The sequence below is a fragment of the Narcine bancroftii genome, chromosome 2, assembly GCF_036971445.1.
Source record: "Narcine bancroftii isolate sNarBan1 chromosome 2, sNarBan1.hap1, whole genome shotgun sequence".
NCBI classification, from domain to species: domain Eukaryota; kingdom Metazoa; phylum Chordata; class Chondrichthyes; order Torpediniformes; family Narcinidae; genus Narcine; species Narcine bancroftii.
In genome coordinates, this window is record NC_091470.1 from 55,431,903 (window position 1) to 55,446,202 (window position 14,300).

At 38.8% G+C, this 14,300-nt stretch overlaps 2 protein-coding genes across 8 annotated transcripts in view; one reads left to right on the forward strand and one right to left on the reverse strand.

Annotated features, from left to right (window-relative positions):
* The window catches only part of ap4s1 (adaptor related protein complex 4 subunit sigma 1), a 34,787-nt gene extending 29,825 nt beyond the window's left edge, over nt 1-4,962 (forward strand). Inside the window, exon 6 of the mRNA XM_069916717.1 lies at nt 1,341-4,962. Within this exon, the coding sequence (XP_069772818.1) occupies nt 1,341-1,469 (129 nt within the window). The 3' untranslated portion in view covers nt 1,470-4,962. The remainder of the gene's footprint in view (nt 1-1,340) is intronic.
* Nucleotides 4,963-11,559: 6,597 nt separating this feature from the next.
* Nucleotides 11,560-14,300, reverse strand: part of hectd1 (HECT domain containing 1) — a 111,530-nt gene continuing 108,789 nt past the window's right edge. For all 7 annotated transcript variants that reach the window (XM_069916705.1, XM_069916703.1, XM_069916706.1 and 4 more), the window contains one exon: nt 11,560-12,507. In XM_069916705.1, the coding sequence (XP_069772806.1) occupies nt 12,370-12,507 (138 nt within the window). In that variant the 3' untranslated portion in view covers nt 11,560-12,369. The remainder of the gene's footprint in view (nt 12,508-14,300) is intronic.

Here is a 14,300-nt window from a genome sequence, read left to right on the forward strand (position 1 = left end):
CTTTGCACAATTTACAAATTGTTACCTAAAACTGATTTCAGATTAAAATTTCAAATTTATGTGGGAGAGAAAATAATTTTAACTCGTGGTTCTTAATGTGCAGATGACCCAACTTTGCATTACAGAAAATTTCAAGACAGACTGTTTTCTCGAATTTAATCCTCTCATAATTCAGTTGTCTGGAGTGATGTGCAGCCATTGGAACTGCGTACCAAAGTAGCAGGCCAATACCGATCGAAAAGGACTGAACAGAATGGTTACATATCACTTTCCTGACTGAGGTTTTGAATTCTGACAGCTAACCCTCACCTTGTGACAATAAGAGTATTCAACATGATATATCAGGCTAAATGTAAATAAAGTCTGAGTGCATGTGGCTCCTTTTGATCAAGAGATAATATTCTTCCAGCAACAATATGCTCACCTTTATAGGGGCAACTCCAGAAAGGGAAATTAAACACCCAATAACCAACACTCTCATTTTACCATATAAGATTTTATATCTATCCTATATTATAGCAAGGGTAATGCAAGAAGCTTTTTTTTATTGATATCAAAAGGAAGAAAGTAGATGATTAAATATTTTCCGTAATCATTATTTCAGACATTGTGGCCCAAGCGGGTTCAATATTTAAAATACAGTTCAATCCAAGTTTCAGATAGTGTGACTCCAAAAACAAGGTGACACGGTTGACTTAGTGGTTAGAGCAACGTCTTTACAGTGCCAGCGATTGGAACCAGGGTTCAAATCCCACGCTGTCTGTAAGGAGTTTGTACATTCTCCCCACATCTGTGTGGGTTTTCCCTGGGGGCTCCAGTTTCCTCCCACCATTCAAAATGTAGGTCAATTGGATGTAAATTAGGCAGCACGGATTTGTGGGCCGAAATGGCCAGTTACTATGCTGTATGTATCAATTAAAATTTTTTAAACTATCTACTTCAGAATAATGCTTTAAATTTTTAATAAAATTTAGACATACAGCATAATAACAGGCCATTTTGGCCCACGAGTCCGTGGCACCCAATTTACACCCAGTTGACCTACAACCCCCATTACATTTTGAACGATGGAGAGAAACTGGAGCCCCCATTAAAAAAAAACCCATGCATACACAGGGAGAACGTACAAACTCTTTAAAGACAGTGCGGAATTTGAACCCCAGTCTGATCCCAATTCCTGGCGCTATAAAAGCATTACGCTAACCACTTAACCAACTGTGCTGTTCAATATTTTGGTTACTGTTTTACATCAACATGATATTTGAAAATTGGATCAAAAAAATTGATTTTTTTTCCTCCTTGAACAGGTTATCATTTTCTTTAACACTTACATTATTCAGATCATGTTTAATTTAGATAAAGTCCATGTAATCTTGGATGAAATGATCTTGAACGGTCGTGTTGCAGAGACCAACAAAAGTAGGATTCTCGCCCCACTTCTTGCATTAGACAAAATGAGTGAAAATTAAAATGCAAATTGGACAAAGCCTGCACCATCCAATTGGTCTTTGATACCTTTGACTAATGCTACTTGATATATTGCTGTGGAGGTTCTGATATTTATTGAGCATGCTTTCTTAACTAAATGTGAAAACTGGCTTCAAAAAAATGCATTAATTTTGGAATATTGATCAAGTATTTTTAATTCATTTACAAGATTCAAAAATCATAGATTGGGTTGCCAGTTTTTGCCTATGACTAATTACTCTTGAGAAGGTAGTGGAGTAGCACAAGCAATTAAGATAATATATATTTGGAGGAAAAACTGAATGCCTGTCAAGCAGATTAACTTGTCCAAGGCAAATACAATTGCAACTGATTGTATTGTCATTTCTGCTTGTTTTCAAGTTTTAGGCAAGAAGACATTGAAGAGCTGGCATATTTCATCACTACTTTTTAGTGAGCTGCTTTTTCAGTGCTTAGTTATATGTAAGGCTTCTGTGACTTGCTATATCATGAAATTACAGCAAATTTAAAGTTGTGAAAAACCTGGAATTCTTCAGACAGTTTCCATTACATTTGGCAAAGTGCCAGAAACTGGAAGAGAATTTCACTCTGAAAATAAAATCCTTTAAGCAATCAATTTCATCATGACCGCTATGAATTAAATTACCTGAAAAGTTAATTTCAGATCCATTTGTTTATTTAAAAAAACTGCACAGGTCTTAAGATATCTTTTCAATGTTACTTAAGCCATTATGTCCAGTACATAAGATTTTCAATAGCTACATTAGTTTACCGTTCAGAAAATATTCATGCTCCACCTTGATTCAGTGGTAACAGGGCTGAGTCAGAAATACTATTGCAGTCTTAAGTACAATTTTTTTTTAAATTTAGACAGACAGCAGGGTAACAGGCCATTTGGCCCACAATCTCATGCCACCCAATTAACCTACACCACAGATATGTTTCAAATGGTGGGAGGAAACCACAGCCCCTGGGGAAAACCCACGGAGACATGGGGAGAACGTAAAAACTCCTTACAGACAGCGTGGGATTTGAACCCGTCCTGATTGTTGGTGTTGTAAGCTACACCAACCACGCCACCCTTTAATTCAGGGGTCGACTCTTGTTACGTTTGTCAGTGTGTTTCAGGTTGAGTCATGAAACTTAGTCCCAACTGCCCAGGAAAAGATCCCACAGATTGAGAAAAAAATGCCTCAACCAAAGTCACTGAATCCTTGCTGTCAGTGAGGCAAATGTGTAGATTCATTGCCTCATTTCCATACAAGAACAGTGACTGGAATTTAAGTATTTCAATTAGATGTGGAAGGCTTTAGGGCAAACTGATGTTGTAAAATCCTAGTCTTTTAATCAAAGCAAAAAGTTTGATTCTTATACTGGTCTGATTTAACTGAACTCAGTTTAAATGTGAATAAACTGCCCCCACTGCCTGTGCCAGGAAAAAAATCTTTCCAAAAGGTGACTGGATATCAGGTTAGGACCAGGTTACATGTAATGATACAATGTGCACCTCTGAACGTATCCATCTTGTATAATTACAAAAGGGAACTGGATCATTGAATAACAAGGCTAGTTCATTTCTGATATTTCTTACTGGGAAGTTCCAGACATGGACATGGCCAGTAAAGGCTGAAATTAACAGAACAACAAATTTGATTGGGCTCGTGTCTGAGACAAGGAGAAACTTTGTGTTCAAGTGACTAAATCAATGTTTCACTTTTCTTGATTTGAAATGTGCAATTTTCTTCTCATCAGGGAAGACTTTATTTTCTTGAGCCAGAAGAAATGATTAGTCTGTGACCAGATCCTCTGTGGACTTTGCTTTTTATGTCATTTCATGTCCAAAGTGAAGGATCTCAGAGCCCTACTAACAAGAATAACCTACTAGATTGACAAGCACACGAGAAAATTCCACAATATTGGCCTATAATCTGATCAATGCCTTCCACCAGTGGCTTTATAAATCTCAAAGAACATATCACTATAAATGAGCTTGATATTATAGAGGCTTATTTATCAACAACTGGCAACTCCTCCAGAAAGCTTCACCAAAAAGAGAAAATTGACTTGGATTCAATACTGTTTCAAGGCAGTAAATGGCAGATCAGTTCAGACTAAAACATTGTAGTCCTTCTCACAGCTTCTAATTGAATGAAAAGGGTCTGAAGGATGATCTAAGAGGTAATTCTGAATTGTGAATGAGCATACTAAGTAAGGTTGATGTCTTCCCACAACTTTGAACCAGCAAAAAGACCAAAGCACACTTGATTTCTTTGTTCACGGTTTCTTTGCATTTTTCCAGTGAAACAATAAAAAAATTAAAACAGATGGTTTTTAGATATTCCAAAATATTTTAAAGATCCCTACTTAAGTTTTACAACTGTGTCTCTGCATCCAGGATCAGTGTCATCTGTAAATCTGCTGTCATTCCAAGAAAGATGCCTGGAAGACATTTAATGAGCTCCACCTTGTATGCTATTAAAGAATTGTTATGATGGAATTGTTCTCAGGTTATATTCTCCTTCAGGACAGAAACTTAAGCTGGAAAATGGGAGATGCTGTTATACATTTCCCTTAGCTTCTAGCTTTTGATCTTGAAAACACCAGTTCAAATTATTAATGATAGTTAATGAAAATGATGTTCATCTGTTTCTTAACCTTGCAATGTACAGTTGTGTTGATCAAGATGCAGACAGGAAGATCAGTATACTTTGGCCTCACAAACCCCCTTGTGGTAAGATTACACCAAAGGAGATTTGTTTATTGGACACATTGAGTTGGTAGGTTAATTGGCTACACGGGCAATGTGTTACAGTGCAGTATCTTTAATAAAAAAAATTTTTTAAGTCACCCAATTGCAGTCAAAATAGAGAATGGTGGTTTGGGAACTTGCATTAGGACATCTAAAGAGATAAAAAATGTTATGAATATAATCCATCAAATGAAGTTGATTCACACGATACTTCATGCATGAAACGTTCCAAACTACTGTGTATATTTTGCATGCAATTGTTGCACAAACTACAGAAGTCAATTGTGAATATAGGAAATTTCCACAAAGACCATAATGGCTGCTGCATCAATAATCTACACAAATACTGGATGGTAGAACACCAAGGATAACTCTTATGCTCTTCCACAAAAAAATGGTGCCATGGGTTCTTTTTTTACAAACAGAGAGAGTAAATTAAAACATCTCATCCAAAATTCAGAAGTACTCCCTTAATCCCAAGGCAGGATATATGCATGGATTTTTGTTCTCTCTTCTGTAGAATTGGTGTGATACTTAAATCTTACAACTCGGCAGGAGAAATGATGCCAGCTGGATTACTACTAACAGCCAGTTCCTGCTTGAATTGAACATTTTTGTATTCAGTGGCAAAAAAACACTATTCTTATGAAAATATTCCTAGTTTTTTTCCAATAACATGAAATACATTTCTTGTCTAATGCACATTTGATTGTTAAAATAAATTTTCAATAATATTGCACTTTCAACATTTGCTTGATTAGAATGGTATTTATTATTTAAAACATTGGAAAAATTTGGTATAGGCAGAAAATTTATAAACTGGATAAGAACTCAATCATAAATCACAAGCCAAAACTGTAACTCAGATGTAAGTAACTTTTCCCTTGAGAGGATCAAGAGAGGGGTGTCCTCTGTCTCCACCATTTTTTAAAAAATCTTAGCAATTGAACCACTGGTGGATATTAAAGAGATCCAGACCTTAAGAGCTTCAGAGTTGGGCAGGAAGATAAAATTAAGTTTATTTCCTCATGATGCTATTATATGAGTCTGACCCAGCTGAATCTTTGATAGAATTACAAACAACATTAGAAAAATATGGAAGAATATCAGGTTATAAAATAAATATAGAGAAGAGTGAGATATTGCTATTGAAAATTTTTGATAATGAAAGATATCAAAGAGGTAGTAGATTTAAATGGAAGATAGATGGAATCAAATATTTAGGAATAATGACATAATTTACACAACTTAGAAAAAAGATTTACAGAAATGGAGAGACCTGCCGATTACTCTAGTTAGAAGAGTAAATTGTATTAAAATGAAAGTTATGCCAAGATTACAATATCTTTTTTCAATCATTGCCTATTACACTACCTAAAATTTTCTTGAAATTATTGAATTATATCAGGGAATAACAAAAGTGCCAAATCTAACTAACATGGGACAATAAATTGGGAAGACTTCCAAAATTTAAGAAATTATTTATCAGCACAAGCAAGATTTTTATCATTCTTTTTTTTGAAGAAGAAGACAGTCCCCCTACTTGGTCCTGAATGGAATTGAATTGAATAAAAGAACAGTGAAGGACTTTATTTCTAAGTGGAATGTTAAGTTAATAAACACGAATAACCCTATATTGATACATATGATTAGAATATGGCGAGAAATAAATGATAGTGTATTGAGGGGTAAAAAGCAGGTTTATCATTAAGAACTCTGAATGGGCAACTAAAGCGGCATCATCTGCAAAGAGTAGTTCACGGACAAGTTTCTCTTGTGTCTTGGTGTGAGCTTGCAGGCGCCTCAGATTGAAGAGACTGCCATCCGTGCGGTACCGGATGTAAACAGCGTCTTCATTGTTGGGGTCTTTCATGGCTTGGTTCAGCATCATGCTGAAGAAGATTGAAAAGAGGGTTGGTGCGAGAACACAGCCTTGCTTCACGCCATTGTTAATGGAGAAGGGTTCAGAGAGCTCATTGCTGTATCTGACCCGACCTTGTTGGTTTTCGTGCAGTTGGATAATCATGTTGAGGAACTTTGGGGGACATCCGATGCGCTCTAGTATTTGCCAAAGCCCTTTCCTGCTCACGGTGTCGAAGGCTTTGGTGAGGTCAACAAAGGTGATGTAGAGTCCTTTGTTTTGTTCTCTGCACTTTATGCACTGATGCCGCTTTCTGCACTGATGCCGCTTTAGTTGCCCATTCAGAGCCAGCTCTTCAGCGCTTGACGTCCTGCTTTGCGGAAACTGCCAAAATGTTTGGCCTGGAAGTCAGCCTGAAGAAAACTGAGGTCCTCCATCAGCCAGCTCCCCACCATGACTACCAGCCCCCCCACATCTCCATCGGGCACACAAAACTCAAAACGGTCAACCAGTTTACCTATCTCGGCTGCACCATTTCATCAGATGCAAGGATCGACAATGAGATAGACAACAGACTCGCCAAGGCAAATAGCGCCTTTGGAAGACTACACAAAAGAGTCTGGAAAAACAACCAACTGAAAAACCTCACAAAGATAAGCGTATACAGAGCCGTTGTCATACCCACACTCCTGTTCGGCTCCGAATCATGGGTCCTCTACCGGCACCACCTACGGCTCCTAGAACGCTTCCACCAGCGTTGTCTCCGCTCCATCCTCAACATCCATTGGAGCGCTCACACCCCTAACGTCGAGGTACTCGAGATGGCAGAGGTCGACAGCATCGAGTCCACGCTGCTGAAGATCCAGCTGCGCTGGATGGGTCACGTCTCCAGAATGGAGGACCATCGCCTTCCCAAGATCGTATTATATGGCGAGCTCTCCACTGGCCACCGTGACAGAGGTGCACCAAAGAAAAGGTACAAGGACTGCCTAAAGAAATCTCTTGGTGCCTGCCACATTGACCACCGCCAGTGGGCTGATAACGCCTCAAACCGTGCATCTTGGCGCCTCACAGTTTGGCGGGCAGCAGCCTCCTTTGAAGAAGACCGCAGAGCCCACCTCACTGACAAAAGGCAAAGGAGGAAAAACCCAACACCCAACCCCAACCAACCAATTTTCCCTTGCAACCGCTGCAATCGTGTCTGCCTGTCCCGCATCGGACTGGTCAGCCACAAACGAGCCTGCAGCTGACGTGGACTTTTTACCCCCTCCATAAATCTTCGTCCGCGAAGCCAAGCCAAAGGCAAGGCATTAAGAACACCATTAGGTAAAACTACTACAGGTACATGATCCCTTATCCAGACATCTAAAATCTAGAAAGCTCCAAAATCCGGCAACTGGGGAGAGACGGCAGCACGAGTTGGGCGGATGGGGGGAGACCGGCAGCAGGAGTCAGGCTGGTGGGGAGGGGGGAGAGGGGAGAGACGGCAGCTCAATTGGAAGGGGGTGGGGGTGGATATGGCAGAATTTAAATCTGGCTTTCTGAAATTCGGAACACTGTCTCCCAAGGGTTCTGGATAAAGGATTGTGTACCTGTACTCCCTATGAATCTGGTAACACAATATTGAATTCATGGTATGATAAGGAACATATATTAATGATTGTTACATGGAGGGATCTCTAATGTTTTTTGAACAATTAAGAAATAAATACAGAGTGCCTAATGGGACTTTCTTTTGTTTTCTCCAGCTAACATCATTCCTCAGAGAAGGATGGGGGCCAAGTTTTGTCCCACTTGAAATAAGTGAAATGGAACAAATGATTTGGCTGGGGAAAACACCTAAATGTATAACTAAGATGTACTATGCTCTCCAGAATTAAAGTACGAAACCAGGTTTACAGAGATCAAGAGAGAGATTGGAGTCAGATCTAGGTGTTGCAATAATGGAAAGATGTTGGTCTGACTTGTGTTTGGATAGCATGACATCAATTATATATGCAAAATATGGAGTAGTGCCATATAATTTTCTACACCAATTATATCTCACACCACAGAAGTTGCATAAATCAAAATCTGAAATATCAGATGAGTTTTAGGTATGGGAGAGAAATAGGACTTTTTTTTTACAGCTACGTTGTTGTATATGAAGGTGAGACTTTTCAGGCAGGATATTACTGAAATATTAACAAGGCAACCTAGAGCTTTATCTTTTGGGCAACTTTTTTGAATTTCATTTGTTAAAATAGCCTTAGCAATGGCTAAGAATTGTATTGCAATTACTTGGAAATCTGACTCCTCTCTGCATATAGCATGATGGACTGCTGAGATTAATAATTTTGTACCCCTGGAAAAAATTATGTACAACTTAAAAAACAAATGTGACATTTATAATGATTATGGCAGCCACATTTGGATCACATAGGGATCCAATTGTAATAATAATAATAAGGATAATAATAAATGCTGCTTTAGTATAAATGCAAGCGACTTCCCCATAGAGAATTTTCTGAAGGTCAACATAAATGTGAGCCCTGATGGTGTGAGGATTTGTATTGTGAAAGGGAGGGGTTGTTTTGTTTGTTTTTGGAAAGAAAAAGTTAGTTTTTATATAGTTAATGAGTATTGCAACAGTCACATGAAATCTTGTACATTACAAAATAATATTTCTATAATAAATAATAGCCAGAATTCCCAGCTGTTGTTGCAATGCAGAGCTTGCTGTTAATAGTCAAATTATGTGAATTCACTTATAGGGCCTCAGAATCCCACTTCTTTGTGATCCTAAAAGAACATATCTTACCAACAATGACATTCCCTCACATAAATTGGGTAGCAATAGTTCACAAAAATCTCCATCATTTATTCAGTGGCTGCAGCCCATGTCCAGCAATGAACCTTGACCCCATTTGTTACATATTAAGGAGCTTTCAAACTTTCCCACCATTGCCTAGAATGTGGATTTTACCATTTTTTGGGGTACTTTAAAGTATTGTTGCAAGAAGTACAAGCTGCAAATTGCATTCTACAAAAGGATCATGAAACAAAAAAGCTGCAAATCTCCATTAAACCCTGAACTATGCAAGTCCAAGCAGGTGCACCCCAAATTTATCACACCTATCACCACTTTGCAGCAATCAGTCCTCAAAACACGATATCCACACCATGGGAGCGAGTGCCTGTGAATATGGTGGGCCAATGAGCTTGAAAAGTGCTGTGGCAGAGAGCATGAAGGTTCTCTTGATTAAAGAGAATGATGTGCTGCTGGTGAACAGGGTACATGCTGGGAGGTCAACCCACAAATGATGAAGCATACAATGAATATATTGTGACATTTCTCAATGTGTCAAGTGACCTTGCACCGTTAATACTGCCCTTCGATGCTTATGCTGTGACATGCACATTTTCAACTCCCCATCCCATCTACTCACAATCCTTCCTCTTTTACAACAAAGGTGCATATATTACCTGAGTGTTTGATGGATTATAGGCACGTTCTATTATTTTAAAGCTGTATTGTGATTTCACTTAACTGACAATATTCAGCCAGCACAACACACACCAGCTTAAATCTCCATTCTCCTGTAATCCAGTTCTTTTCACCTTCCCTACCCACCCAAAACTAACTCTCACTTTACCATATTCCCTTCCCCACTGTTCCCATCAGAACACTATCCCTTCCTTACATGATCAAACTTCTTTTAGCAAATGTCTCTACCTTCACCTTCCCCTGTTCCATCTACCCAATTTTTTTTTGCAATTCCACCCACCTTGCTCCATCTGTCCATTGTTTGTCACCCCTCTTTGGTCTACCAATCAAGCACTAACTCCTTCTCCTCGCTTTAATACCACACATTACCCTTCTTCTTCCCAAGTCCTGAAGGAGAGTTTCGACCCAAAACCTCAACCGATTTTCCTCCATGGGTGCTGCTTGACCATCTGAGTTCTTCCAGCATTTAGGCTTTTTTTTTGCTCTAGATGCCAGCATTTGCAGTCTCAGAATCTCACCCACATACAATTATTTTATACTTACTGAATACCTTTCTCTCCCTTGCAGAGTTAAACTCTCTCCAAAGTGTGTGTTGCTTTACTTATCATGAAGGAACCATGTTCACATGTTGTGTCCTTTTCGTGGACCCTTCAACCCCAAATGCCTGAGAACAGATGGAGCAGCAGTGTCCTGCGGAGGTATTAGATGAGGAACTGGACATTGGCTCATGGAGTGTATTGTGACTAAAAACCAGCTGAGACACTGGCTTTGCAAAAGTATAATTTACACAAGTTATTTGACAGTTGCAGGACACAGTCAAGTGTAAGTGTTGGACAATCCATTGTCAGTACACAAGAGAGCAACTGCATATTTTGCAAGGGGAGAAGGAACCACATGAGGCAGCAGCATTTAAAAGGTGAGAAGGGATGCATGGTAAAAATTGTCTGTCTGGATGTTACCTGCAGATCCTCTTTCCATTCTTATAATACACTTACAGGAAATCAAACATGAGAAGTAAATGCCCCCCCCCCCCTGAGTTATTCACTGCTTTACTCAAAAGTTTTTTCAATATTGTGAACTGAGCCAGGCACTCGTGTTATCTTCAGCAGGAGCTACTCAAGAGTGGACTCAAATCACTTTTTAAACAAACTCTCGGTGAGAACAGCTCCTTCCCTTCAACTGCCTTTCAGCCGAACAAGCTCAGTGACAATCTATTAGCGAAAAGTATTCAGATTAAAGTGCTGGCAAAGAAAGGCCCTACATGAAAAGTTATTTCACACATTTAAGCTAAAGTCTTTCACACTTCAAAGTTTAGTATTTGCACATTATTGAGAATAGGCTATCAATAACTTTACGGATTTAATCTTGGTGTGGAACTGCAGGGCTCTTCAAGTATTTAATTTGATTAACAGCTGCAAGGTTGATGAGTTGTAGGAAACTTTCCACAAGGGACTGACCCTGTCTGGAAATTAATTATAAAGTTACTGAAGCAGCAGGTGAAAGGCAACCTTTGTAAATGAAACCTGACATTTTAAGCAGCAATGACAGACAGATCACAGAGTAGAAATCAAACAAACACACGCTGATCTCCAGATGTTGTTCAAGTCTTTGGTTTCAGTCTGTATGCTTGAAATAGATTGTGAATTGCCAATGCCCAAATATTGAAAAGTCAACATTTTTAAAAAAAAAAGTTATTCATTTGTCAGGAAGTTAGCATTGCTATTACAACCACCACTTGCCTTTGAGAATATGGTGATGAACCTGTTTTGTGAACCAGTGCAGACTTCAAGTTGACAGGACACCAGTACATGAAATGGAGAAGAACCTGCAGATGGTGGTGTTCATCTACCCATCAGGTCATCAAAGTTGATAAGTCCAAAAAAAGGAAAAGCTACATAAGCAATTGAAATTTACTTTTGGCATATTTAATACAGATTTTCTTTATCCAAGCTATTTATTCACCTTCAAGTTTGTTGCAAAAAAAATTCATTTAAATACTTTGCAAACATTTTAATGATTATTTGAGCATACACATTTGAAAATAGTTTGTATGACTTGAAACTGCAACTCGAGTTAAATAAATGTTTATAATATACAGAGAAAAGCTCAGCTTGCTTTAAAGTGTGCCTTGCACCTAGAACCAGTGTTTCTAGTTTTACTGTAAAATTTCACAAATGCATTCAAGGATTTGATCTTCACAGCAGGGCATTCAAGAATGAAAACATACACCAAGAAAAAGTTAAGAAAAGCTTATTCATGATTGTATTACAAAACTACGGAGAGCAAGTAAATACTCCAATAAACAGTGCAGGCACTAGTAAACAGGAAATGTTGGGAGAAGTGCCCATTCACTCTCTACATTACAATTCTACTCAAGCATATTCTTGACCAATAGCATTAGGCTAGAAAAAAAGATCAAAAAGTGGCATTCTTAGTGAACCCAGGTGACAATTGCTGTGGGTACTGAAACCAAATATGACACAATGCATTGTCAAAAATTAAACTCTGAAAACAACAAAAAAACTGCCCTTGGGAACATAGAGAGACTGGTCCACTTTCAGCCTCTTAAGCCCTTGAAGCAGCACACAGTGCTCTCTGCCATTTTATTTACTGGCTTTGTAATTATTAACAGGATAATTTTGTTCCTGCCATAACATTAGCAGCTAACAATAACTCATCATTTTTCTCTAAAGCCTCAAAAAGGCAAGCTGTAACAGAGCACAGCTGGAAGTTAATATTTTTTCACACAAACACAAGAGGCTTTAGTTCAGATTAGTGTCTGTTCACTATCCACCAATGATCTGCTCAATTAAGATGAAATCCTTTTTCCATTGTAGCAGCGAGCAAACGTTCTCTCATGATTTCCTCAGAGGAATATTCGGGCAATTTAAGGTAGTGCACACATGTATTCACTGATGGATAACTTGCATCTGTTGCATCAACCTAATAGGAAAAGATACATTAAAATAAATTATTGGGTTATTTTTCAGAGATAACAGGTGCTGGAGTGCTCCACTATTTAATAACTTCATAGCTGACCTGGATATCAGCAGTCTTTTCCCCAATAACCGTCAATTTCCTACTTTAATAAAATGTATCCATCTGTGTTTTAGCCACTGCTACCCTTGGCAGAGAGCTCCACAGTTTCACCATTCCATGGAAAAAGTAATTTCTCCTCATCTCCATCCTGAATCTAGTCCCTCAAATCTTGAGGGTGTGTCCCCAAATAAATCTCACCTACCAGAAAAACAACTTTCCAGTCTCTACTTTATCTGTCATAATATTTTTATGTATCCATAACTTCCCCTCTCATTATGAATATCAACAAGTACACACCTGATCTCCCCTCATTTCCAGAATCAACCTCCAGAATCTATTCTGCACTGCCTCCAAAACCAGTGCATTTTTTCTCAAATAAGGAGACCAGAACTACGTACAATACTCGATGCGTGATCTCACAGGTACCCCGCACAGTTGGTTAATTGTGTAAATGTTAAATATGAGGGGTGGGGAGGCAGGGGGATGAAAAGAGCTTGAACTCAGCAGAAAACTGTACAACATTGATAATTGTACTGATACTGTTAACATTGACAATGATAATGTTGATAACAGTTTGAGTTTGCAAAATCATAAATTATTCTAAAAAGTACCCTCTACAGTTAGAGGGTACAAGCAGAACTGGCCTGCTCTTAAATTCAATCCCTCCAGCAATTTGCCTTCTGGATTACCTGTTGCACCCGCAAACCAACCTTTTGTGACTCATGCATATATTCTGCTCCCAAATATGAAATTTGGTTAGGAGAAAAAAGGAGGTGTACAAAAGGTATAAAGAACAGGGAGCTGACAATTTGAAGGAGGACTACAAGGAGTGTAGAAGGAATCTTAAGAAAGAAATTAGAAAGGCCAAAAAAAGGCACGAAGAGGCTTTGGCAGACAGAGTAAAAATAAATCCAAAGGGTTTCTATAAGTACATTAAAAGTAAAAGATTAGTGAGAGATAAAATTGGACCCCTTGTAGATAGCGAGGGTAGGCTGAGTGAGAAGTCTGAGGAAATGGGGGAAATTTTGAATGATTTCTTTGCCTCGGTATTCACTAGGGAAAAAAATTGAACCAGTTGAGGTAAAGAAAAATAGTGGGGAGGTAATGAAGCATATAAGGATAACTGAGGAGGTAGTGATGGCTGTGTTGAAAAAGATAAAGGTGGATAAATCTCTGGGACCAGACAAAATATTCCCAAGGACACTCAGGGAGGCTTGTGGACAGATAGTGGGGCCATTAACAGAGATATTTAGGATGTCACTGGCCACGGGGGTAGTGCCAAAGGATTGGAGGGTGGCGCATGTAGTTCCGCTGTTTAAGAAAGGGTCTAAATGTAAACCTGGGAATTATAGGCCCGTGAGTCTGACGTCTATGGTGGGCAAGTTGATGGAAAGTGTTCTGAGGGGTGGTATTTACAAATATTTGGAGGTACAGGGATTGCTAGGGAGTAATCAGCATGGTTTTGTCAGGGGTAGATCATGCTTGACAAACCTGATTGAGTTTTTCGAGGGGGTTACAAAAAAGGTTGATAAAGGAAGGCTGTGGATGTTGTCTATTTAGACTTTAGTAAAGCTTTTGACAAAGTTCCCCATAGGAGGTTAGAAAAAAAGGTGGAGGCATTAGGTATAAATGAGGAGGTAGTGAAATGGATTCAGCAATGGTTGGATGGGAGGTGTCAGAGAGTAGTGGTAGAAAAT